The sequence below is a fragment of the Chiloscyllium plagiosum genome, chromosome 16 (genome assembly GCF_004010195.1).
Source record: "Chiloscyllium plagiosum isolate BGI_BamShark_2017 chromosome 16, ASM401019v2, whole genome shotgun sequence".
Classification (NCBI taxonomy): domain Eukaryota; kingdom Metazoa; phylum Chordata; class Chondrichthyes; order Orectolobiformes; family Hemiscylliidae; genus Chiloscyllium; species Chiloscyllium plagiosum.
Genome location: NC_057725.1, coordinates 65498416 through 65523314, shown reverse-complemented (window position 1 = coordinate 65523314; position 24899 = coordinate 65498416). Strand labels below are relative to the sequence as shown.

The 24899-nt window shown below is 42.6% G+C and overlaps 1 protein-coding gene across 1 annotated transcript in view; it reads right to left on the bottom strand.

The window, feature by feature from the left end:
• LOC122558116 (astacin-like metalloendopeptidase) overlaps positions 1-24899 on the bottom strand; it is a 200940-nt gene that overhangs the window by 118364 nt on the left and 57677 nt on the right. Inside the window, exon 5 of the mRNA XM_043706434.1 lies at positions 14911-15054. Within this exon, the coding sequence (XP_043562369.1) occupies positions 14911-15054 (144 nt within the window). The remainder of the gene's footprint in view (positions 1-14910; positions 15055-24899) is intronic.

Here is a 24899-nt window from a genome sequence, read left to right as displayed (position 1 = left end):
CCCGCCTCAGGCGACTGACTGTGTGGAGTTTGCACGTTCTCTCCGTGTCTGCGTGGGTTTCCTCCGGGTGCTCCGGTTTCCTCCCACAGTCCAAAGATGTGCAGGGTCAGGTGAATTGGCCATACTAAATTGCCCATAGTGTTAGGTAAGGGGTAAATGTAGGGGTATGGGTGGGTTTCGCTTCGGCGGGTCGGTGTGGACTTGTTGGGCCGAAGGGCCTGTTTCCACACTGTAATCTAATCTAATTCTCCCCGTGTCTGCGTGGGTTTCTCCCTGGTGCTCTGGTTTTAGTGATTGTCTATTGCTATGACAACCATGAAATAAGGGCCCCAGACTAATAGATATCATTTGATTTTAAGCATTTTCCAGAAGATTTAAGTCATGGTGTGTTCTTCCTGCTCTATGAGGGAAGCCAGAAACATTATCTGAGCCCAGGGCCAGCATGAGTGCAGGAAGTGTCTCTAGTTGCAGCTCCTGGAAGCTTGGATTCAGAGCTGGAGCAGCAGCTCAGGACACGGTGGAGAATTTGTGAAGCAGTGTGTGTCATGGATAGTATGCATCTGTGCTATGCTATGCAAGGAAGTGATCACATTTCAGGCTAAGACTCCATAGGCAGAAAGGGAATTGGGACCACCAGGCAGAGAAAGAGGTACAGGCAGGCAGTGCATGAGTCTCCTGTGGTTGTTCGCTTGCTAAACAGATATAGCACTGAGTACACGCAAGGGGAACAGTCTCTCTCACAAAGCAGCATCAGCAAATTTGATGCATCGTGGCTGACTCTGCTGTACAGGGTAAAGGTTTAAAAAAAAGTGAATGCAATAGTTATAAAGGATTCATTATAAGGGGAAGAGATAAGACATTTTGACCAACGCAAATGAGACTCCAGGATGGCATGTTGCCTCCCTGATGCCAGGGTGGCACAGTGGTTAGCACTGCTGCCTCAGCGCCAGAGACCCGGGTTCAATTCCCGTCTGTGTGGAGTTTGCACATTCCCCCAGTGTCTGCGTGGGTTTCCCCCTGGTGCTTCGGTTTCCTCCCACAGTCAAAAAATGCTAAATTGCTTGTAATGTTAGGTGAAGGAGTAAATGTAGGGGAATGGGTCTGGGTGGGTTGCTCTTCGGAGGGTCGGTGTGGACTTGTTGGGCCGAAGGGCCTGTTTCCACACTAAGTAATCTAAGTCAAGCAAGTCTCAAAGCGGCTCCAGGACAGTTTGGAATGGGAGGATGAACAGCCTGTAGTCATGAAATACATTGGCTTAACGAAAAGGGATGAAGTCCTAAAAGGAGAACATAGGGAGTTAAGAATAAGTTGAAAAGTAGGACCTCAAAGTTAGCGATCTCAGGGTTATTACCAGTGCTACAAGCTTAATCAGAGTAGAAGTAGCAGAACCTATCAGATGAACACATGGCTGAAGAAATGGTGGGACAGGGAGGGTTCCAGATTCGTGGCATTTTGGAACCAGTTCTGGGGGAGGTGGAACAAATACATACTGGACAGGGCCGATACCCTAAGGACTGTATTTGCCAGTGACTAGGCAGGCTTCAAATGAAAACGGCAGGGTGATGGAAATCTATGCATGGAGTCAGAGGAAAGAAAATCAAGGACAAGGCCAAAAGACAGAAAGGGTAATAAGAAATGTGACTGGCATAGAAATCAAGGACCAGGATTAACCAGGGACACAATGAAAAATAATGGAAATGAGTCAAATAATGTTAAAAAGATAAGCCTTAAGGCTTTGTAACTTTATATATAGAACATTTACAATAAAGTGGATGAATTAATCATACAAATAGATGAAAACAGGTATGACATAGTCGGGATTACAGAGACATGGCGCTAGGGTGACCAGGGATAGGAACTGAATATCTAATATTTGGGAAGGACAGACAAAATACAAAAGGTGGTGGAGTCGTACAGCTGATTAAAGAGGAATTCAGTGCAATAGTAAAGATATGCACTGATGATGTGGAATCTTTATGGGTTGGGCTGAGGAAAACCAAGGGGCAAAAAACACCAGTGGGGGTTGTACATAAACCTCAAAATTGTAGGGGAGATATTAGGAATGGTAATAAACAGGACATTAGAGATACATGAAGTAAACAAGCTAAGACTGATAAATCTAACTGCATTTATTTCAATGCAAAAGATTTAACAGGTAAGGCTGACAAACTCAGGGCATGGTTGGGAACATGGGACTGGGATATCACAGCTTTTACAGAAACATGGCTCAGGAAAGGGCAGAACTGGCAGCTTAATGTTCCAGGGTATAGATTTATAACAAGTACAGAAGAGGTACCAAAACAGGAGTGGGAGTGGGTCTTTGGTTTGAAAACCTTATGGATGTACTTAGGCAAAATATTCGTGAGAGTATGTCCGGGGATGTTATGTGGGTAGAAATGAGAAATGATTACCTTATTGGGATTGTACTACAGTCCGCCCAGTAGTCAGCAGTAAATTGAGAAGCAAACTCATAAGGAGATCTCAGGGTTGTAATGGTGGGGAATTTTAACTTTCCATCATTGACTCGGACTGTCATAGTGTTAAGGACTGGGATGGAGAGGCATTTATTAAGTCTGTACAAGAAAATTATTAATTTTTTTATTCATTATGTGGATGAACCTACTAGAGAAGGAGCAAAACTTGAACTCCCCTTGGGAAATAAGCAGAGCATGTCACTTAGGTGTCATTGGGGGTCCACTTTGGGGTCAATGATCATAATTCTGTTAGTTTTAAAATAGTTATGGAAAAGGATAGACCTGATCTAAAAGTTAAAAGTAAGGCCAATTTTAATGGTATTAGGCAAGAACTTTCAAACGCTGCTTGGGAGAGGTTATTCACAGGTTGGAAAGTTGAAGGCCTTCAAAAATGAGATAACAAGAGTCCAAAGGCAGCATGTTCCTATTATTGTGAAGGGCAAGTCTAATAGGTGGAGGGATTAATGGATGACGAGAGAAATTGAGGCCTTGATCAAGAAAAAGGAGATGTATAGCAGAGGTAGATGGCTGGGATCAAGTGACTCCCTCAAGAAGTATAACGGCAGTAAGAGCATTCGCAAGAGGGAAATTGTGTGTGTGTGTGTGGGTGTGGGGGGGGGGGGCGGGATGGTCATAAAGGGGACACGAGATAGCTTTGGAAGATAAGGTTAAGGAGAATCCAAAGACATTCCACAAATACATTAAGGATAAAGGAGTAATTAGGGAGAGACAGGACCCCATAAAGATCATCAAGGCCATCTTCGTGTGGAACCATAGGAGATAAGTGAGATGCTAGACGAGAACTGTGCCACGATATGGAAGCTAAAGAACTTGGTGAAATAAACAGTGATATCTTGAAAAGTATCCATATTACAGTAGTAGTAGTGCTGGTTGTCTTAAAGTGCATATAGGTGGATAAATCCCTATGATTTGATCAGGTGCATCAGGGAAGCCAGGGGAGTGATTGTTGAGCCCCTTGCTGAGTTACATTTAATCATAATAGCCACAAGTGAAGTGCTGGAAGATTGACAGTGGCTAATGTGATGCCATTATTTAAGAACGGTGGTAAGGAAAAGAAACAGAACTATAGACCGGTGAGCCTGATGCCAGTGGTGTCAAAGTTATTGGACAGGATTCTGAAGGACAAGATTTACATGCATTTGGAAAGGCAAGGACTGATTAGGAATAGTCAACATGGCTTTCTGGCTGGAAAATTGTGTCTCAATAACTTGATTGAGTTTTTTGAAGTGATAAAAGACTGATGAAGGCAGGGCAGTGGATGTTTGCCATATGGACTTAGCAAGGCATTCGACAAGATTCTGCATAGTAGACTGGTTAGCAAGGTTAGAACACACGAGTTAAGGGAGAGCTAGCCATTTTGATACAAAATTGGTTTGAAGATAAGAGACAGAGAGTGATGGTGGAGGGTTGTTTATCGGACTGGAAACCTGTGTCCAGCAGTGTTTCGCAAGGGCCGGTGCTGGGTCTACTGTTTTTGGTCATTTACATAAATGATTTGGATGTGAATATAGGAGGAATGGTTAGTAAGTCTGCAGATGACACCAAAATTGGGGATGTGAAGAAGGTTATCTCAGAATACAATGGGACCTTCATCAGATGGGCTGAGGAGTAGCAAATGGAATTTAGTTTTGTTAAATGCGAGGTGTGCACTTTGGTAAGGCCAATCAGGAAATGACTTAATGGAAAGGTGTTGCTGAACAAATGACCTAGGGGTGTAGGTTCATATTTCCTTGAAGTTGGAGTCTCAAGTTGACAGGATAGTGAAGGCAGCATTTGGTACACTCGCCTTTATTGGTCAGTGCATTGAGTATAGCAGTTGGGATATCATGTTGCAGCAGGACATTAGTTTGGAACATGGGCAGTTCTTATGTAACGTGATTGTTGCGTTCTTGTGCAACCCCACATTATAGAAAAATTGTGCTTTAGAGACAGCATTTAAAGCACTGGCAAAGTAATTGCATTACAGCCCAACAAATGTCTTAAATGTTTGTGCTTTAGAAACAGTGTCCCCAATTTGTCAATCGCATTACAGTGAACCAGTGTTAATGAACCACACATTATAGCAATGACCTGTTCTGCGTTTACTTCTGACCCCCTGCTACAGGAAAGATACTGTTAAACTTGAAAGGATGCTGCTGGGATTGGAGGGTTTGAGCATACAAGGAGAGGGTGAATGGGCTGGGGCTTTTTTCCCTGGAGCATCAGAGGCTGAGGGGTGACCTTATAGAGGTTCATAAAATCATGAGGGGCATGGACAGATTGAGTAGACAGGGTCCTTTTCTCCAGGTAAGGGAGTCCAAAACTAGTTTAAGGTGAGAGAGGAAAAGACTTAAAAGGGAACAAAGGAGTAACTTTTTCACACAGAGGGCGGTGCATGTATTGAATGAGTTGCCAGAGGAAGTACAGGAGGCTGATAACTTTTAAATGTTATAATTGTATCTGGATGAATACATGAATAAGGAGGGTTTGGTGGGATATGGACCAAATTCTGGCAAATGGGACTGAATTTTGGATAACTGATAAGTATGGACAAGTTGGACTAAAGGGTCTGGTTACATGCTGTACAACTCCAATATTCTGTCTGTAGTTATGGATGACTTTAATCCGCACACAAGTTGGGCAAATCAAATTAGTAACAATACTGGCAAGGAGGAATTCTTGGAATGTACATGGGATGACCTTCTGGATACTTACATTGAGGAACCAACAAGAGAACTGGCCATTGTAGGCTAGGTATTGTGTAATCAGAAAAGAATGCTTTGCAATTTGGTTGTGTGAGGCCCCTTGGGAATGAGTGATCATAATATGATGAATTTCTCATCAAGACGGAGAGCGACAGTTGATTCTGAGACGAAGGTCTTAAATTTGAAGAGAGGAGTTTATGATGGTATGAGGTATAGGTTAGCTATGGTATATTTAAAAGGGATGACAGTAAAGGCAATGGCAAATATTCAAAGAGCACATGGATGAACTACAATGATTGGGAGAAAGTGAGGACTGCAAATGCTGGAGTTCAGAATCAAGAGTGTGTGGTGCTGGAAAAGCACAGTAGGTCATGCAGCATCTGAGGAGCAGGAGAATCAACGTTTCAGGCAGGAGCCCTTCATCAAGAATGAAACTGGGAGCCTCAGGGGTGGAGAGATAAATGGAAGGGGGATGGGGCTAGGGAAAAGTTAGCTGAAAGTGCAATAGGTGGATGGAAGTGGGGATGAAGGTGATAGGTGGGAAGGAGGATTGACAGCTGGGACAGATCATGGGGACGGTGCTGAGCTGGAAGGTTGGAACTGGCGTAAGATGGGGGGAGGGGAAATAAGGAGACTGGTCAAGTCCACATTGATGCCTTGTAATTGAAGGGTCCCGAGGCGGCAGATGAGCCGTTCTTCCTCCTGGCATTGGGTGGTGAGGAAGCAGTGATGGAGGAGGCAGAGTAGGAGGGGGAATTGAAATGTTCGGCCACGGGGCAGTGGGGTTGATTGGTGCGGGTGTCCCGGTGATGTTCCCTGAAGCACTCTGCCAGAAGGCATCCAGTCTTCCCAACATAAAGGAGACTGCATCGGGAGCAACGGATACAATAAATGGCATGGGTGGAAGTGCAGGTGAAACTCTGTGGAAGGCTCCTTTGGGACCTTGGATGGAGGTGAGGGATGAGGTGTGGGCGCAGGCTTTGCAATTCCTGCAGTGACGAGGAGGGTGCCAGGATGGGAGGGTGGGTTGTAGGGGGGCGTGGACCTGACCAGGTAGTCACGGAGAGAACGGTCTTTGAGGAAAGCGGATGGGGTGGGGTGGGACACATATCCCTTCCCTGGTGGTGGGGTCTATTTGTAGGTGGCGGAAATGCCGGTGGATGATGCGGTTTACGCGGAGGTTGGTGGGGTGAGGTTCTGTCCTTGTTGCAATTGGAGGGGTGGGGTTCGAGGATGGAGGTGTGGGACGTGGATGAGATGCATTGGATGGCATCTTCAACCATGTGGGAGGGGAAATTTCAGTCTTTAAAGAAGGAGGCCATCTGGTGTGTTCTGTGGTGGAACTGGTTCTTCTGGGAGCAGATGCGACGGAAGCGGGGGGATTGGGAATACAGGATAGCATTTTTGCAGGAGGTAGGGTGGGAGGAGGTGTAATCCAGGTAGCTGTGGGAATCGGTGGGTTTGTAAAAAATTTCAAATATAGTTTTGCACGAGCTATCTTCCATATAGCAACTGTTGCAGAGGCAATAAAATCTTGGTAGATGACCACTAATGCAATCGCTATATGGAAGGTAGCTCATGCAACACTATATTTGAGAAGGCAGGTAGAGAGAAAACTAGGAAATTATAGAATGTCGTAATTGTAACAAAGTCAGCTAAGATGACCCTCCTTAATTGGACCAGGTTAACAGCCCCAAGAGAGCCCTTGTTGGCAGATATAAACAGGAGTATCAGAGGGTCTGTTCACTCTGAGGAAGCCAGGCTAGTGCTAACTACTATGCATGTGTAAATAAAGGATAATGTGTGGACGGGATACCAACCTTTCTGGAGTTATTTCATAGACTAGTCAGTCTGGCATCAGTCGTGGGGAAATGCTAGTGCTGATTATAAAAGAATTAATAGCTGAGCATTTGGAAAACAGTGGTAGGGCTGTCTAGAATCAGCATGGATTTATGAAAGGGAAATCAAGCTTGGGAAATCTACTGGAAAACTTTGATGATGTAACCATTAGAGTTGATGAGGAGCCGCCAGTGGTTTATTTGAACTTGCAGAAGGCTTTCAAGAAAGTCCTATTTAAGAGATTAGCATGTAAAACTGAAGAGTATGGAACTGAAAGTAATGTATTGAGTCTAGTTCGCAGACACGAAACAAAGAAAGAATAAATGGGTCTTTTTCCAAATAGCAAGCCATTCCTAGTGGGTTATTACGGAGGTCAGTGCTAGGATCCCAGATATTCACAACATGAATTAATTGTTTAGATGACAGAACGAAATGTAATATCTCCAAATTTGCAAATGACAGCTGGGTGGGAGGGTGAGTTGTGAAGAAGATGTAGAGATGTTTCAGTGCGATTTGGACAAAGCCACGTGAATGGGCAAATGCTTGGCAGATGCAGTATAATATGGATAAATGTGAAGTTATCCACTTTGGTGGTAAAAACAGGAAGGCAGATTATTATCTGAAAGGCTATAAATTGAGACAGTTTCTTTATACACAGCCTCTGAAGGTAAACGTGCAAGTGATAAAAGGGGCAAATGGTACATTGGTCTTTGTAGTGAAAGGATTCAAGTACAGAATGTCTTTCTGCAATTATTCAGAGCCTTGGGAGGAGACCACACCTGGAATAGTGTATGCTGTTTTGGACTCCTTATTTGAGGAAAAATGTACTTGCAAGAAAGGGAGTACAGTACAGATTGAATCGATGAAAATTATTTTTGCTGGAGTTAGGAAGAATTAGAGGAGATTTCATAGAAATCTAGAAACTTCTAGCAGGACTAAAGAGGATAGATGCAGCAAGGATGTTCCCGAGGGCAGGAGTCCAGAACCAGGAGTCACAGTCTAAGGATACAGGGTGAACCATTTAAGACCAAGATGAGGAGAAATTTCTTCAGCCAGTGAATGGTCAGCTTGTGGAACTCATCATCACAGAAAGCAGTTGAGGCCAAAATATTGCATGATTTCAAGAAGGAATTGGATGTAAAGGGATCAAAGGAATAGTGCGAAAAGTATGAACAGGCTGAGTTGGATGATCAGCCACAATCATAATGAATAGCGGAGCAGACTCGAAGGACCAAATCATGTACTCCTGCTCCTATTTTCTATGTTTCGATGTTAATCATCCACAAGTCAAAGGTTCACAAGTCACTGCCCCATACTATCAAGATCCACAATGATCCACTTGGACAATGTGGAACAATAGCTATACCTTGACAGTCTGCACCCAGTGAAGGCACACTTTAATAATGAAATTAATCATTGTAACTCCAATACACTAGTGCAGCCAATGGCTTTGTGAGAAATAGAGTGCTTGATCAGAACGATCTCAAACCCAACACCAAGCTTATGGTCTACAGGCAGCAGTGTTACCAGTCCTCCTGTATGCATTAGAGATAGGTAACTTCCACTGAGGTAACTTACTTAGTGTGGAAACAGGCCCTTCAGCCCAACAAGTCCACACTGACCCGCTGAAGCGCAACCCACCTAGACCTATTCCCCTACATTTGCCCCTTCACCTAACTACGGGCAACTTAGCATGATCAATTCACCTAACCTGCACATTTTTGGACTATAGGAGGAAACCGGAGCACCCGGAGGAAACCCACACAGACACAGGGAGAATGTGCAAACTCCACACAGTCAGTCGCCTGAGGTGGGAATTGAACCCAGGTCTCTGGCGCTGTGAGACAGCAGTGCTAACCACTGTGCCACCATGTCGCCCATGTACAGCGGACACTTCAAACTACTTCAGAAAAATAACCAGTGATGCCTCCATAAAATCCTGCAAATCCAATGGCAGGAAAGGCACTCTGGTATCAGTGTTTTCTCAGGTCATATATCTCTAACACAAAGGCACTAGTTATGATCAACTGGTTGCATTTTCCACATGTCATCACAACTTTCGAAACTAGGTCTCTATTCTGAGCTTTGTCATGGCAATGGTTATCAAGATGGCAATGAAACATTTCAGAAACTTCCTCAAAGCCTACTGGAAAAAATATCCCTCTCTGCGATAATTGCCGACAGTTTGAAGAACTTCAGCTCAGGGTTAATGATGTCCAAACTTCAGACACTGAAATGCACTGGGGAGGCAGAAAGTTGCTCAATGCTTTATTCCAAAAGGCAATCACGTTTGCTCGTAGCCAGAGGAGGGAGATATGATTGTGAGTAAGGTAGATGTAGAGATCCAGAAGATAGCGTTGCAAGAGCCTTAACCTTTGCATTTGTCAAATACACTTGAGGATGAGACGTATGGATAAAAACAGTGACTGCAGGGATGACGAGTAAACTGATCACACCACTATATTATATGCAGCAATTCAAGTGAGGGGAGTAAGAATTATGTTCTAATAGTAAGAAGCAGTGTGGATATGGAGACAAGATTAAGGTAACCTCCTCAGGGCTGCAGAGGGACGGGCTGCAGGAGAGGAAGGATCCAGTTGCAGGAATACAAATGATATACAGGCAGTCCCCAGGTTTCAAATGGGTTCCATTTTGGAGTCCATTCGCAAGTTGATTAATACACAAGTTGGAACACAATGCAGAATAATATGAAGGAGCTGTTCGTAAGTACAGGAAATGCTTCAATGTTGGATCTTTAAAATTCTTATGAAATCATGTACGTAAGTATGAGCATTCATGAGTTAGACATATATATTGGGGACACTGTAGGTAAGACTAAGAAAGACGTTATATGAAGGGAGTATGAGCAACTAGTAAATTAAACAGTAGAGCAATAAAGATAATAACCTTTTGGCATGGATCTTCGCATGAGCAAACAAGCCAACCTATTAGCAGAGATGATCTACAGCTATCTAATCGGTGACTGATCTAACAACTTTTGTTGCACAAGTTTTGCCTTAATACTTCAAGGAGGACACTAACATTTGTTCAACAGTCCTACCACTGAATCTGGAGAATGCAGCAGCGGCATTGATAAAATTCTTTGAGTGCTTTCGTGTTCCTGACACAAAGTCCAAGACTCAATGCTGATAGCAATTCTTCTGTATACCAGGACTGTTGATGACTTGTAGAGATTTATTTTTCAACTTTGTTATCAAATACTTGTAGAGATATTTTGTGGAAGATTGAACTAATACAACCAATCTAGAATTGGATTCCCTTATCGTTGGTGGATCTTTGAGAGAGGTGGGTTGACAAGATACAAGAATTGCACAGCAATTTGAAGAGATTCTCAATCAACACATAATAAATTGAACATTTCACTGACCAGCTGTGGGCTATACAAGTTTCTTCTATAAACTATTGATGAAATCCAAAAATGGCTTGCAATTTTGGTGCAGCATGGGCAACAGCAATGCAGTCATCCACAAAACAATATTCAAAACACACAGGAGTGCTGGGAAACTGTGCCAACAAAGGTCCCAGAATTTCTGACAAAAATTCATGCAGATTAATCAAAGAGAAACTGGCCCCATTAACAGAATGCTCATTCAATCACATACTGGCTTCTTCCACTGCTTGTTGGTCAAAGGCTCAACAGTGGGGGAAGAAAAAAGTGAGATTGAACAATCAATAGGCATTTATGAAAGTAAGCAAAGACAGTGAGGAAGTCACTGGGAAATAAACCCTGGTTGAGGCAGTGATTGAGGGTAGCTTTAGTCAAGCTCTTGATCAGGGGCTATCTTTAATCAAAAGCAGGAGCCTAAAGTTCTGATGAAGGCTCACTGAACTGGAAATGCAAACTCTGCTTTTCTCTCTCTACAGATGTTGCTTGCGAAGTTTTTTCAGTACTTCAGATGATTGCAAGATGGCTCTGAGAAGGGAAGAAGACCGCATCAGGGTTATGGGCAAGGAGGAGTCTATAAGGATGCTGTTGAGAGGAGTTGTAAGAGGATTATTGGGATTTGGAGAAAGAGGTTGCAAGTGGTGGGTGGGGCGGGGAGAAGAGAGAGAGAGAATAGTTTTAATCTGTCAACAAACCAATACTTGGCCAATTGGAATCCAAGAAAACTTTAAATCTCTCAGGTATTGAATTCCTTACAAATTAATGTGCAATGTCTTGTTTAATGCGCCTAAGTTCAGGAGCACAGACAGCTGGAAAGAATGTGGTGGATCCTATGCTAATGAAATCTTAGTCAACAGCTCTAGTTAAATTTGAAATTGAGACTTTAGATGCAGTAATAAGGGTAATTGTCAAATTAAATGTTCCAATTTTGCACAAATTTAATGGAAATGCATTAACTGTCACCTCACCATCTGTGGTAGATGTATTTAGGGTGATGACTTGTTTATATAGAAAAATGTTAATTATTCTAAAAAAACTACCTTTTGTTCTTAACTTATGCCTGCTGTCTTGTACCAATTTAAATATTGCTGTATCTGAGAAATTAATGCTTTTTCCCCCATGTAGGGGAAAGGAGAGGTAGAACATAGAACAATACAGCGCAGTACAGGCCCTTCAGTTCTTGCTGTGCCGACCAGAGAAACCAATCAAAAACCCATCTATCCTACACTATTCCATTATCATCCATATGTTTATCAAATGACCATTTAAGTACCCTTAAAGTTGGCGTTCCATGCCCTTACTATTCTCTGAGTAAAGAGCCTACCTTTGACATCTGTCCTATATCTATCACCCCTCAATTTAAAACCACGTCCCCTTGTGTTAGCCAGCACCATCCAAGGAAAAAAGCTCTCACTGTCCACCATATCTAATTCTCTGATCATCTTATATGTCTCTATTAAGTCACCTCTGAACCCTCTCTCTTACAAAAACAGCCTCAAGACCCTCAGCCTTTCCTCATAAGACCTTCCCTCCTTACCAGGCAATATCCTGGTAAATCTCTGCACCATTTCCAAAGTTTCCACATGCTTCCATAATGCAGTAACCTGAGCTGTCCACAATACTCCCAGTGTGGCCGCACCAGGGTTTTGTACAGCTGCAACATGACCTCATGGCTCTGGAATTCAATCCCTCCAGCAATAAAAGCTAATACACCATATGCCTTCTTAATAACCCTATCAACCTGGATAGCAATTTTCAGGGATCCACGCACATGGCCACCGAGATCTCTCTGCTCATCCACACTACTAAGAATCTTACCATTAGCCCAGTATCCTCTATTCCTGTTACTCCTTCCAAAGTGAATCACCTCACACTTTCCCACATTAAACTTAATTTTCCACCTCTCAGCCCAGCTCCGCAACATCCTTCCGCACTGTCCACAACTCCACTGACTTTTGGGTCATCCGCAAATTTACTAACCCATCCTTCTACGCCCTCATCCAGGTCACTTACAAAAATGAGAAACAGCAGTGGCCCCAAAAGAGACCTTTATGGTACACCACTAGTAACTGAACTCCAGGATGAACGTTTCCCATCAACCACCCCCCCGTCTTCTTTCACCTAGCCGATTTCTGATGTAAACTGATAAAGCACCATCAATCCCATGCCTCTGTATTTTCTGCTATAGTCTATTGTGGGAAACCTTATCAAATGCTTTCCATATAAAAGTTACAAATCACACAACACCAGGTTATAGTCCAAGAGGTCTAATTGGAAGCACTAGCTTTCAGAGTGCCACTCCTTCATCAGGTGGCGAAGGAGTGTTTCCAATTAAACCTGTTGGACTATAACCTGGTGTTGTGTGATTTGTAACTTTGTACGCCCCAGTCTAACACCGGCTTCTCCAAATCATGCTTTCCATATATACCACATCAACCACCTGTTTGGTCACTTTACTCTCATCCACCTGTTTGGTCACTTTCTCAAAGAACTCAATAATGTTTGTGAGACACGATTTATCCTTCACAAAACCGTTGACTATCCCTAAACAAATTATTCCTTTTGGATGATTATAAATCCTCTCTGTTATAATCCTTTCCAACACTTTACCCACAACTGAAGTAAGGCTCACTGGTCTATAATTACTAGGGCTGTCTCTACAACCCTTCTTGAACAAGGGGACATTTGCTATCCTCCAGTCTTCTGGCACTATTGCTGTAGACAATGAAGACATAAAGATCAAAGCCAAAGGTTCTGCAATCTCCTCCCTAGCTTTACATAGAATCCTAGGATAAATCCCATCCTGCCCATGGGATTTATCTGTTTCATACTTTCCAAAATTGCCAACACTTCCTCCTTATGAACCTTCCTCCTTATGAACCTCAATCCCGTCTAATCTAATATCCTGTACCTCAGTATTCTCCTCAACAACACTGTCTTTTTCCTGTGTGAATACTGATGCAAAATATTCATTCAGCATCTCTCCTGTCTCCTCAGACTCCACGCACACCTTCCCACTACTGTCCTTGACTGGTTTAAGGATATTGATGAATTCTTCCAGTCTTAGTTCTGCGAGAGTCCAAATATCTCATTTATCAATACAAGTAAGGAAGATACTGTTACTATGTGACTGCATTGCATAATAAGTCAGTTAGTGAGAATGAAAAAGTAGCTCCTCATAACCAAAAGCAGATGAACAAAGAGTCAGTTCAGCCTTCTTACCCAGAAGCATGAGAATTTGGTATATCCATTTTGGAAACATAATACATATATAATACCTTGGGAAACCTCATCTGAGGACTGGTAACAACAGGTTGTAAGTTCGCTTGATGAGCTGGTAGGTTTGTTCTCAGATGCTTTGTCACTATGCTAGGTAACATCATCAGTGAGCCTCCATTGAAGAGCTGGTGGTCTGTCCAGCTTTGTATTTGTATGTCTTGGTCTCTTAAAGTGGATGATATTATTTCCCTTAAGGTTGATAAATGGGGTCCAAATTGACTTGTTTAGTGATGGAGTTCCAGTTTGAATGCCAGGCCTCTGGGAATTCCAGTGGGTGTCTTTATTTAGCCTGTCTGCGGGTGGATGTGTTGTCCCAGTCAAAGTGGTGTTCTTCTTCGTCTGTGATACTAGTGATAGCTAGCCATGTCTTTTTGGGGTTAGTTGGTGTTCGTGTATCCTGGTGGCTAGTTTCCTGCCTGACTGTCCGATGTAGTGTTTGTTGCAGACCTTGCAGGGACAATACATCCATCCTAGGACAGGCTAAACAGAAATATGCACAGGAATTCCTAGAAGTCTGTCATTCAAACTGGAACTCCATCACTATTTGGACCCCATTTGGGTGGGCGGCACGGTGGCTAGCACTGCTGCCTCACAGCGCTAGAGACCCGGGTTCAATTCCCGACTCAGGCGACTGACTGTGTGGAGTTTGCACGTTCTCCCCGTGTCTGCGTGGGTTTCCTCCGGGTGCTCCGGTTTCCTCCCACAGTCCAAAGATGTGCAGGTCAGGTGAATTGGCTATGCTAAATTGCCCGTAGCGTTAGGTAAGGGGTAAATGTAGGGGTATGGGTGGGTTGCGCTTCGGCGGGTCGGTGTGGACTTGTTGGGCCGAAGGGCCTGTTTCCACACTGTAAGTAATCTAGTCTAGTCTAGTCTAATTTACCAACCTCTAATATGACCCACCTTAAGAGACTAAGTCACATAAATAGAAAGCGGGACAGAACACCAGCACTTCAATGAAGGCTCACTGATTATGTTACCTAGCATGGTGACGTAACATCTGAGAACAAACGTACCAGCTCAGCGAGCAAACTTACAACCTGAACTTCAACCTGAGCTACAAATCTTCGCAAAAATCATACTGGTCAAAATTGTGGTTATATCCACATTATATACTAGAAAATCAAATAAGTGCTAAATCTACTCTTATTCACAACACTTAATTTTAGTTAAGTTTAAGATTAATAGTAATAAGCAACATTAAACTTACTATAATTTGATCTGAAAATATAGGGTACATAAATATTCATATTTGAGGAAGGCCATAAGCAGCTATCGTGACCGCCGAAACAACTTGACCCAGGGTGTTCACGGTAATCTCCACCAATAACGTTCTCTGAGGCACTGGTATTTACTATAAAGAAAGAAAATGAAAGAGGTTCAAGTGAAAGTTCTGTTTGAAATCACTGTTGCATTTTTGTATTTGCACACTGCAGTGCTTACATTTAATTATACTTATTACATAAGACATTTTGTAAAAAACTTGGAATGAATTCAGAATTATTTCACTTCCTGTCCATACCCACCCTTCAGGATATTATATGTTTCACTCAGTGAACCCCTGTGGATACAAGCCTAGCCTGTCCAATCTTTTAAGGCAACTCACACATTCCAGGTATTAACTTAGTCAACCTTTGAGAAACTGCATCCAACACATTTACCTCCTTCTTTCAATATGGCACTATTACCATGCGACTCTTTGCGAGCTCACTTCAACAGATCTAATTCTAACATTTCTTATAACTTTTCTACACTTCTAAACTTAAATTCTAAATCTGTAAAAATTACTGATAATATTCCCGCAGCGACCTGACCGCAACTATGACTTGGAACGATAAGTACTGCCCAGAGGGCAGTGGAAGCCCAGTCTCTGGATTCATTTAAGAAAGAGTTGGATAGAGCTCTCAAAGATAGTGGAATCAAGGGTTATGGAGATAAGGCAGGAAGAGGATACTGATTAGGAATAATCAGCCATGATCATATTGAATGGCGGTGCAGGCTCGAAGGGCTGAATGGCCTACTCCTGCACCTATTGTCTCTTGTACTTGACCGGCAGCAACACGACTTCAAGGATGCCCAGCCCAACCAGAACTCACTCACATACAGAAAAAAGTCCCACTTCATCAGCACCTGGTACTGCCCAAAAACGAAAATTTTACCACCAAGACCTGTTAGCAAAGAGACCAGACCAGCCCAGACCTGATCTGATCTATAATCTCGTAGCATCCCACCCCTGGAGTAGTCCAGCCCAACTGGACCCGACACACTGCTGCAACAGAAGACTCGCTCCACCAACTCCAACGAATGACCAGATGCAGGAATAGGGCAAACGTTCTGGCCTGAAGGTGAGGTTGAAACAATATAGTTTCAACACCCCCTCCCCCTGCATACTCCTAGGCTATCAAAAACAAAATGGGTAAACTCAGATCTTGAGTTTAGATTAGAGTGGTACTGGAAAAGCACAGCAGGTCAGGCAGCATCCGAGGAGCAGGAAAATCGATGATTCGGGCATAGAGGCAGGGTGCCTGCAGGGTAGAGAGATAAATGAGAGGGGGGTTGGGGTGGGGAGAAAGTAGCAAAGAGTACAATGGGTGAATGGGGGTGGGGCTGAAGGTGATAGGTCAGAGAGGAGGGTGGAGTAGATAGGTGGAATAACTGAGAGACTGTTGTGTGCTGTGTTTCACAGAGATTTGGCTCACCCCTGCCACTCCTGACTGCATCCTACAAGCTGACAGGTTCTCCATACACCACATGGACCACATGACATCCTCAGGCAAGAAAAAGGTGGTGGGGTATGCTTCCTGATCAACACTTCCTCGTGCTCAGACGTAGTGATCCGGGCAAGCCATTGCTTCACAGACACAGATCGTAATGCACCTGGACAGTATGTTTTCAGTTATCATCATTCCAAGGAACTTGATGCTCTCTACCCTTTCAATCTCAGTCCTGTTGATGTAGATTTCAGCAACATACTGTCCGTAATATCTACCATGTGAATACACCTCCACCATCCTGACAGCTGTACACATACCACCCATGCGGATGTGGGGAATACAGCAGTCAGGATTTACACCATCACAAACACTCTAGAGCCAAAATTCTCCAAGGCTTTATTCATTGTGGCTGGTGACTTCAATCAAGCCAACCTCAAGAAGGTGCTAAGTACCACTAAAATATCTCCTGCCCCACCAGAGAACTGAACATCCTGGACCACTGCTACACAGCCATCAAATATGTCTACCTCTCCATCCTCTGCCCACACTTCAGAAAATCAGATTACAGCACCGTGTTCAGCTTCTGTTTGTAAGCTGGGAAGAGGAAGCGGGTGGAGCCTTCATAAAAGGAAGTACAATGCTGGTGTGAGGCTGTGGATGACCATCTCTGGGACTGCTTGGAATTAGTGGACTGGACTATGTTCAAATACTTGGTAGAAAACCCACACGGGTATGGCACCACCATCATGGACTTCATTAGCAAAAGTGTGGAGGACTGTGTACCAAAGTTCACCAATTATAAACCTTGGGTGAACCTGGAAATCCATTCCTTACTGAAGGCCAGACATGCAGCATTCAAGTCAGACATCCCAGATCTAACCTTCGCAAAGAAATCAGGGATGCCAAGAGGTAGTACCTGACCAGGTTAGAGGTCCACATGTACCAAACAGACTCCCACTGCTTATGGCAAGGCCTAAACAACATTACAGGTTACTAAATGAAGCAGAGCTACACAGTAGACAAAGACACATCCCTCCCTGACACGCTCATTGCTTTCTGTGCTCAGTTTTAGCAGAATGGCAGTGGCACAGTGACGCCTATCCCGACGGCCCTGCACACAGCTGCTCCCACTGCTGCAGACGTCAGATTGGTCTTCCCGGAAGCCAGCCTCGATCCCCTGCAATTTGCCTATTGGTGTAACAGGTCCACAGTGGATACCATATCCCTAATCCTACATTCATCCCTGGAGCATCAGGACAACAGGAAACCTACATTAGACTTCTGCTCATTGGCTATAGCTCTGACTTCAAAATCTTACTGCAGCTTTCCTCAGCTTTCTCACCCATAGAACGCAATTGAGGTAGAAGACAGGTAACTTCACCACATCCTCAATAACACTCAACACCCCCCGCCCCCAAGGATGTGTCCTCAGCCATCTACTGTACTTCCTGTACACCCACAACTAAATTGTCAAATTTCAAACGAATGCTATCTATAAGTTCACTGACAAAACCATCATAGTAGGACGGATGTCTAACAACAAGTCAAAATACAGCTGGGAGATAGAAGTGGTGCAATGATAACTATCTCTCTCTCAATGTTGGCAAAATTAAAGAATTGATCATTAACTTTAGTAAGAAAGGAGGAGAACACACCCCCATCTACATCAACAGGACTGAGATTAGATTAGATTAGATTTTAGATTAGATTAGATTACATTACAGTGTGGAAACAGGCCCTTCGGCCCAACAAGTCCACACCGACCCGCCGAAGCGAAACCCACCCATACCCCTACATTTACCCATTACCTAACACTACGGGCAATTTAGCATGGCCAATTCACCTGACCCTGCACATCTTTTGGACTGTGGGAGGAAACCGGAGCACCCGGAGGAAACCCACGCAGACACGGGGAGAACGTGCAAACTCCACACAGTCAGTCGCCTGAGGCGGGAATTGAACCCGGGTCTCAGGCGCTGTGAGGCAGCAGTGCTAACCACTGTGCCACCGTGCCGCCCACAAAAAATTGAAGGGGTAGACAGCATCAAGTTCCTTGGAATGATGATAACCGACCTGTTCTAGTCTCCCCATATAGATGAAATGGCCAACACCACTTCTTCCTCAGACAGCTCAGGAAATTTTTCATGGTCATAAGGACCCTCACCAACTCCTACAGATGCACAGCTGAAAACATACTGTCAGGTGCATAACAATCTGGTATGGCAACTTCTCTGCCCAGCTTCACAGGAAACTACAAAGGGTGATGTGCAGAGCCCAAGCCATCATGGGAGCCAACCTTCCATCTTGGATTCCATTTACATGGCTCGCTGCTGCGGAAAGACTGCCTACATTAAAGGTCCTTCACACCCTGGTCAGGATCTCCCACAATCTCTTCCATTAGACTGAAGATATAGGAGCCTGAACACACCCATCAGTAGTTTCAGGGACAGCTTCTTCCTAACCATTATTAGACTACTGAATGGACTCTCTAGCCTCAAATAATGTTGATCTTGCTAACACTGATCTCTTATGTATACCCTGTCAAATGTTACCTGTATGCCTCTGTCTAAACATTGTGTTCTGTACATCCATGCAAACTATGATCTGCCTGTACTGCTCATAAACCAAGTTTTTCACTGTCCGGGTCATTCTGTTATAATGTGAGTTTTGTCAACACAAATTCACTGTGATGAATTGGGGTCGCAGTTTCTACAGCGCAAACTTTTAAAACTTTTATGTTGGTTGAAACACGATTATATCGTCAACACTAAGTCCTGTTTCTAAAGCATGATTGTTCCATAATACGGGGAAGCACAAGAAAACAACCATTGCATTACAGAAGTACTTTGATACAATTGACAATAAGTAAATCAATCAATAAATTTGAAAACTAATACTGTACACAGTACTCCAGATATAGTGTCATCAGTACCCTGAAATACTGAAGCATAGCCTCCTTTCCTTTTGTATTTGGACCTCATGATAAATAATTCTATCAATTTTTCTAATGTCTTACTGTGCTTGCATACTAACTTGCTATTCGTGCATTCAGACACCCAGATCGCTCTGCATCTCTGAGCTCGATAATCACCTACCATTTAGAACAATATGCTTTATTTTTGCTCTTCTTTCCAAAACAGACAAGTTCAAACTTTCCCATATTATAATCCATTTGCCAGCTTGTGTTACTTTCTCAAAGAAATGTAATAAATTGGTTAAACAGGATTTCTCTTTCAGAAATTAATGGCAAAGTTGAAATTTTAAAAATGCTCTATTCAATTGCCTTTAAAATAATAGCTTTTTAATATTCTCCTTAAGAAATTATTAATTTTGATTCCTAACTTGTCTCAGGGAAGATATTAGAAGTAATCTGCTTTCTGTCTCACCCCTTCTTTAATAAAGGAGTATATTTACTATTTTCCAAACAAAAGCTTCAACCTCTCCGCAGTTTTTGATGTCATGGACTACAATATCCTGATCAAATGCTTTGTCTCCATCATCCACTTGGGACTGTACTTAACTGAAAGCTTTTGGGAGTGCCACTTGTAGTCAGATTATCACTGCAAGGTGAACCTTCTTAATCTCCCATGAATAAACTCAGGTTTCCTTCAAGCATCGACCTTTGCCGTCTTCTGTTTCTTACTATCATGCTGCCCCTTGCCAGCATCACGAAAATTCATCAGATTTCACATGTACACTACCATACCAGCACCTTGAAATTGTCAGAGTACAGGATGAGAAGAAATTTCCTCCAGCTAAATATCAGGGAGGCCAAAAACTTTGTTTCCTTGCCTCTGTTGACTGTCAGAGGAGGCAGTGATTTGTTTTACACTGACTGGATCTCTTGGTCACATAGCCATAGCATCATTAACCATCTACTGCTACCTACCTCTGGTCCTGCCTCAGCATATCTCTTTCACCTCTAGACTTAGCTATTCTAATGTTGTCTTTGTAGCCTCCTATCTTCAACCCTCCATAAATTCATCCAGAAGTCTGCTGCCAGAATCCTAAACTTTCCATATCTTGCACATGCAGTACTTTGGTTCAATTTTGACATTCTTATCCTGCGCTACTTACATCACATTATACCGAGCTACCATTTACTGAGTTACTCAAGTATCTTATGCTCCAATGAGAAATATTTCCTTCTGATAAGATGGTTCAATTCATATGGTGATGATTTTTGACAACTGCTGTGTTGCAGCCTTCCAGAGACTGATAAAATTCAGTCCTTTATCTTTCTAACTTCCTCCAGCGCTACAAGCATCAAGGTATATATGCTTCTTTAACACGCTGCCATTGATAGCAATGCCTTCAGCTGCTGACCATGTAAGATTTTGTATTCCTTCCTTGAACACCTTCCTTTTTTGTGCCCCTTTTCCCCACACCACCTGGTCTAATATCCTTTCATAGGACTGTATTGCTATGATTACCAGGTGACCACTACAATTCAAAAACAAAATTCAAACTTCTAGTTAACAGCTGAATGGATAACAAGATTTCATAGTCTGAGACATTCACTGTAGCAAACACATGAAGGCACTGTTGCTTAATCACTGCTATTGTAGGCAATTTATATATTGAACTGTTAAACAGAATGTCTAGTATCAAACTAAGAAACCCTTAACACTATTTCCAATATTGTGCTTCAAGTATTCAAGCATTCACTTCCAATTATTTTCCTTTCCCAATCTGGAAACATTTTTAAAAAATGACAGTTTTTCTGAATACTTCGCCTTCTAGCTAAAGGCAAGTTTTCTAGACTCCTTTTAACTCCCATGAATACTAGCTTTCCAAATCAAATGTGAGCTCTACCTACATTCCTGCAGTGATTCTCGGAAACCTTCAGCTTCTGGCAGTTCTCTCTTTTTCTCCTGGAATGTGGCAGACTAACTTTGTCTGAAAGTCTTCAGGGACATCTTAAAAATTCTTTCATGCTTGTACTCCAACTATGCAGTATTGTAAAACAGATGGTCCTTGTAGCCATCTTACATTCTGAACATTTTGTGGGGAGATAGTGATGCAATAATAACATAAGTAGACTATTCATCCAGAGAACGAGGCTAATTCTCAAGAGTTCAAATCCCACCATGGTGATTAACAAATCTGGAACATAAAATTTCTGATGATCAAAACACCCGGGGGTTTGCTGTCTTCAGAAGTTTTAATACCACCTTCAATTTACTAACAGACTCTTCAGTCCAACTAGTCTATGCTGACCATGTCCCAAACTAAACTAGTCTAATTTGTCTTTGTTTGGTCCATATCCCTCCAAATCAATGTTTGTACTTATCCAAATGTCTTTTTTTTTTAGATATTTTTAATTGAAAATTTAACATTTTATAAGTTTATAAAAATAAAAAAAATCCCAAGTATAAACATTGATATACAATTAAATCTTAAATAAATAATAACCAAAATTTAACAAAAGAAAAATACCGAGGAAAAAAAACAAAACTCAACTACTAATCTAACCTACAACTAACCAGAGTGTATAATTAAGTCTCTTACATTATTCAAATAATAGAAAAACAAAACGACGGATAACACAGAAATTGGGTAGTGAGATACATGCTCGGAATGTGTTAACATCAAATGTAACAAAACCTGTATTCATGTGGGATTCCTCTCCCAAGGGGCCCCGGACCAGCCAGGTTCGCTATCTCAATTAAATAAAAGCCCTCGTTAGGATGGCCGAAATATCTGTATTTACATAATTCAAGAAGGGCTGCCATATTTTATGGAATAATGCAGTCTTTTGGTGCACCATATTTGTAAGGAAGTCAAGGGGAATAATTCCATAATTAATCTGTGCCAATTTGAGAGTCTAGGGGGGCCCTCAGCCACCTAGTTTACCAAAATATGTTTCCTTGCACAGAAAGAGAGAATAGAAAATAATCTCTTCCCGTGCATATCCAGGGAGGGTAAGTTCGAAAAGCCCAAAAGGAGAGATACAGGGTCCACTCTAATTTCTGTTCCTAAGATTTCTGTCGAGCACTTGCTACTTTAGCCCAATATCTACGGATCTTACAACAGGCCCGTAGGCAATGTACAAGAGTGCCCATCTCTATTTTACATTTGGGACACATTGGAGATGCTCCTGCCTTAAATTTTGCCAATCGATCCGGTGCTATATGGGCCCTATGAAGTACCTTCAGCTGAATAGCCTGAGTTCTGTTGCAGATGGTGATTCTTCTGGCGTTTACCCAAATGTCATTCCACGTTTCTATAGAGATTTCTCGTCCCAAATCCTGATCCCATGTTTTAAGCAGATTGTCCATATCTCCCGATACTTCATCATGTAGTAAATGAAAAATAGTGCTGACGGAAGATACCCCCGTTGGCTGTAGCACTCTACATTCTCTATCTGATTTATAAAGACTATCTAATAACGTAGTCTTCTTCTGTATGTAATCTCGAATTTGGAAGTATCGAAAGAGGTCTCCATTAGGTAATCCGAATTTCTGACGCAGCTGTTCAAAAGACATCAGGACCCCTTCTTTAAATAGGTCGCCTAGACATGAGATACCCCTGGATCTCCAGAGTTTGAAAGTGGCATCTGTAAGCCCCAGTTGAAATCCCCATACTCCCACTATTGGAGCATAGGGGAATGTTTTATGTGAGTTGCCCTCATTTTGCCACATTATATTCCAAGCTTTAATTGTGTTTAGTATTATAGGGTTTTTACAGTGATCCGTAATGGTTTTCCTCTTGTCTGAAATAAAAGGTTAATAAGTGGGCATTTTGCTTGAGAAGCCTCAATGTCCAGCCAGATTGATTGCGGGTCAGACAAGACCCAATCAGCTATGTAATTTAATAGGGAACTTAACTGATATTTCCTAAAATCTGGGAAGTCCAATCCTCCCCTTGCCTGTGGAAGCTGTAGCTTCTTCAGCTTAATGAGGGGCCGTCTATGATTCCAGATAAAGGAATCCAACCAGCCATATAATTTACGTAGTGCTAGTCTCGACAGCATCACCGGAAGCAGTCTCACAGGATATAGGAGACGGGGCAGGACATAGCTGTAGCTTCTTCAGCTTAATGAGGGGCCGTCTATGATTCCAGATAAAGGAACCCAACCAGCCATATAGTTTGGGGAGTGCCAGCCTCAGCAGCATCACCGGAAGCATTCTCATAGGGGGCAGGACATTCATTTTAATTAGTACTATTCTACCTAGCCAGGAAATTGGAAGGTTTCCCCATCGCTGGAGGTCCTGCCTTACCCTCTCCAGTAAATGCACAAAGTTAGCCTTGTATAACTGACCAAATACTGGGGTAATAAAAATGCCTAAATATAAGAAACCCTCCAGGGACCACCGAAAGGGAAAGTAGGATCTGTCCACTAAGTGGGATATACTAGCAAGGCCACCCATTGGCATAGCCTCCGATTTTGAGAAATTAATTTTATAGCCTGAGAATGCACTAAATGTATTAATAACTTGGATTAAGCGAGGCACGGACACCAGAGGATTACTGAGGAATAGAAGAACATCATCTGCATAAAGTGTAATTTTATGTTTACCTGTACCAATCCTTGGGGCCGTTATATTAGGGTCAGCCCATATAGTTTCTGCTAGTGGCTCAATTATTAGCGTAAATAGCAATAGCGAGAGAGGACATCCCTGATGGCAGCCCCTATCCACACTGAAGCTATCCGAGCCTAATCCATTGGTAATCACAACTGCTTTGGGATCACTATGCAATGTTGATACCCATTTGGTAAACACCTTTCCAACGCCAAACCTTTCCAATGTGTAAAACAAATATGACCATTCAACCCTGTCGAATGCCTTTTCCACGTCTAATGAGACTACTACTCCTGGTATCTTTCCCTGATGGCGGGCTTGAATCATATTCAAAACCCTTCTAACATTATTGGATTGTCTACGGCCCTTAATAAACTCCGTCTGATCCTCCTTTATGATATGTGGCAATACCCTTTCTAGCCTCAATGCTAACGTTTTAAAGAGGATTTTAAAATCTACATTTAGCAAGGATATTGGTCTGTATGACGTGCAATCTTCTGGGTCCTTTCCTTTTTTGAGGATAAGAGAGATATTTGCCTCTTTCAACGAAGGCGGGAGACAGCCCTGACTGTATGAGTAGTTATACATGTCCATAAGTGGACCAGCCAATATCTCTGTAAATTCTTTATAGAATTCAGCTTGAAAGCCATCTGGGCCCGGTGACTTACCGGTCTGAAGTTGTCTGATTGCGTCAAGTATTTCTTGGATTGTTAGGGGAACATTCAAGACCGATACCTGTTCCGAAGTTAGGTCCGGAAAGGTCAAATTTTTTTAAAAAATGATTGCATCCTCCTAGTCCTGTCTTCACAATCCTGCGATTTATAAAAATCAGAATAAAATTTTCTAAAGATTGCGTTAATCATTTTATGATCATGAGTCAAAAGACCCGTACTTTCCTTGATAGATGTGGTAGTTTGAGGGGCCTTCTTTTCCTTTGCAAGAAATGCTAAGTATCTACC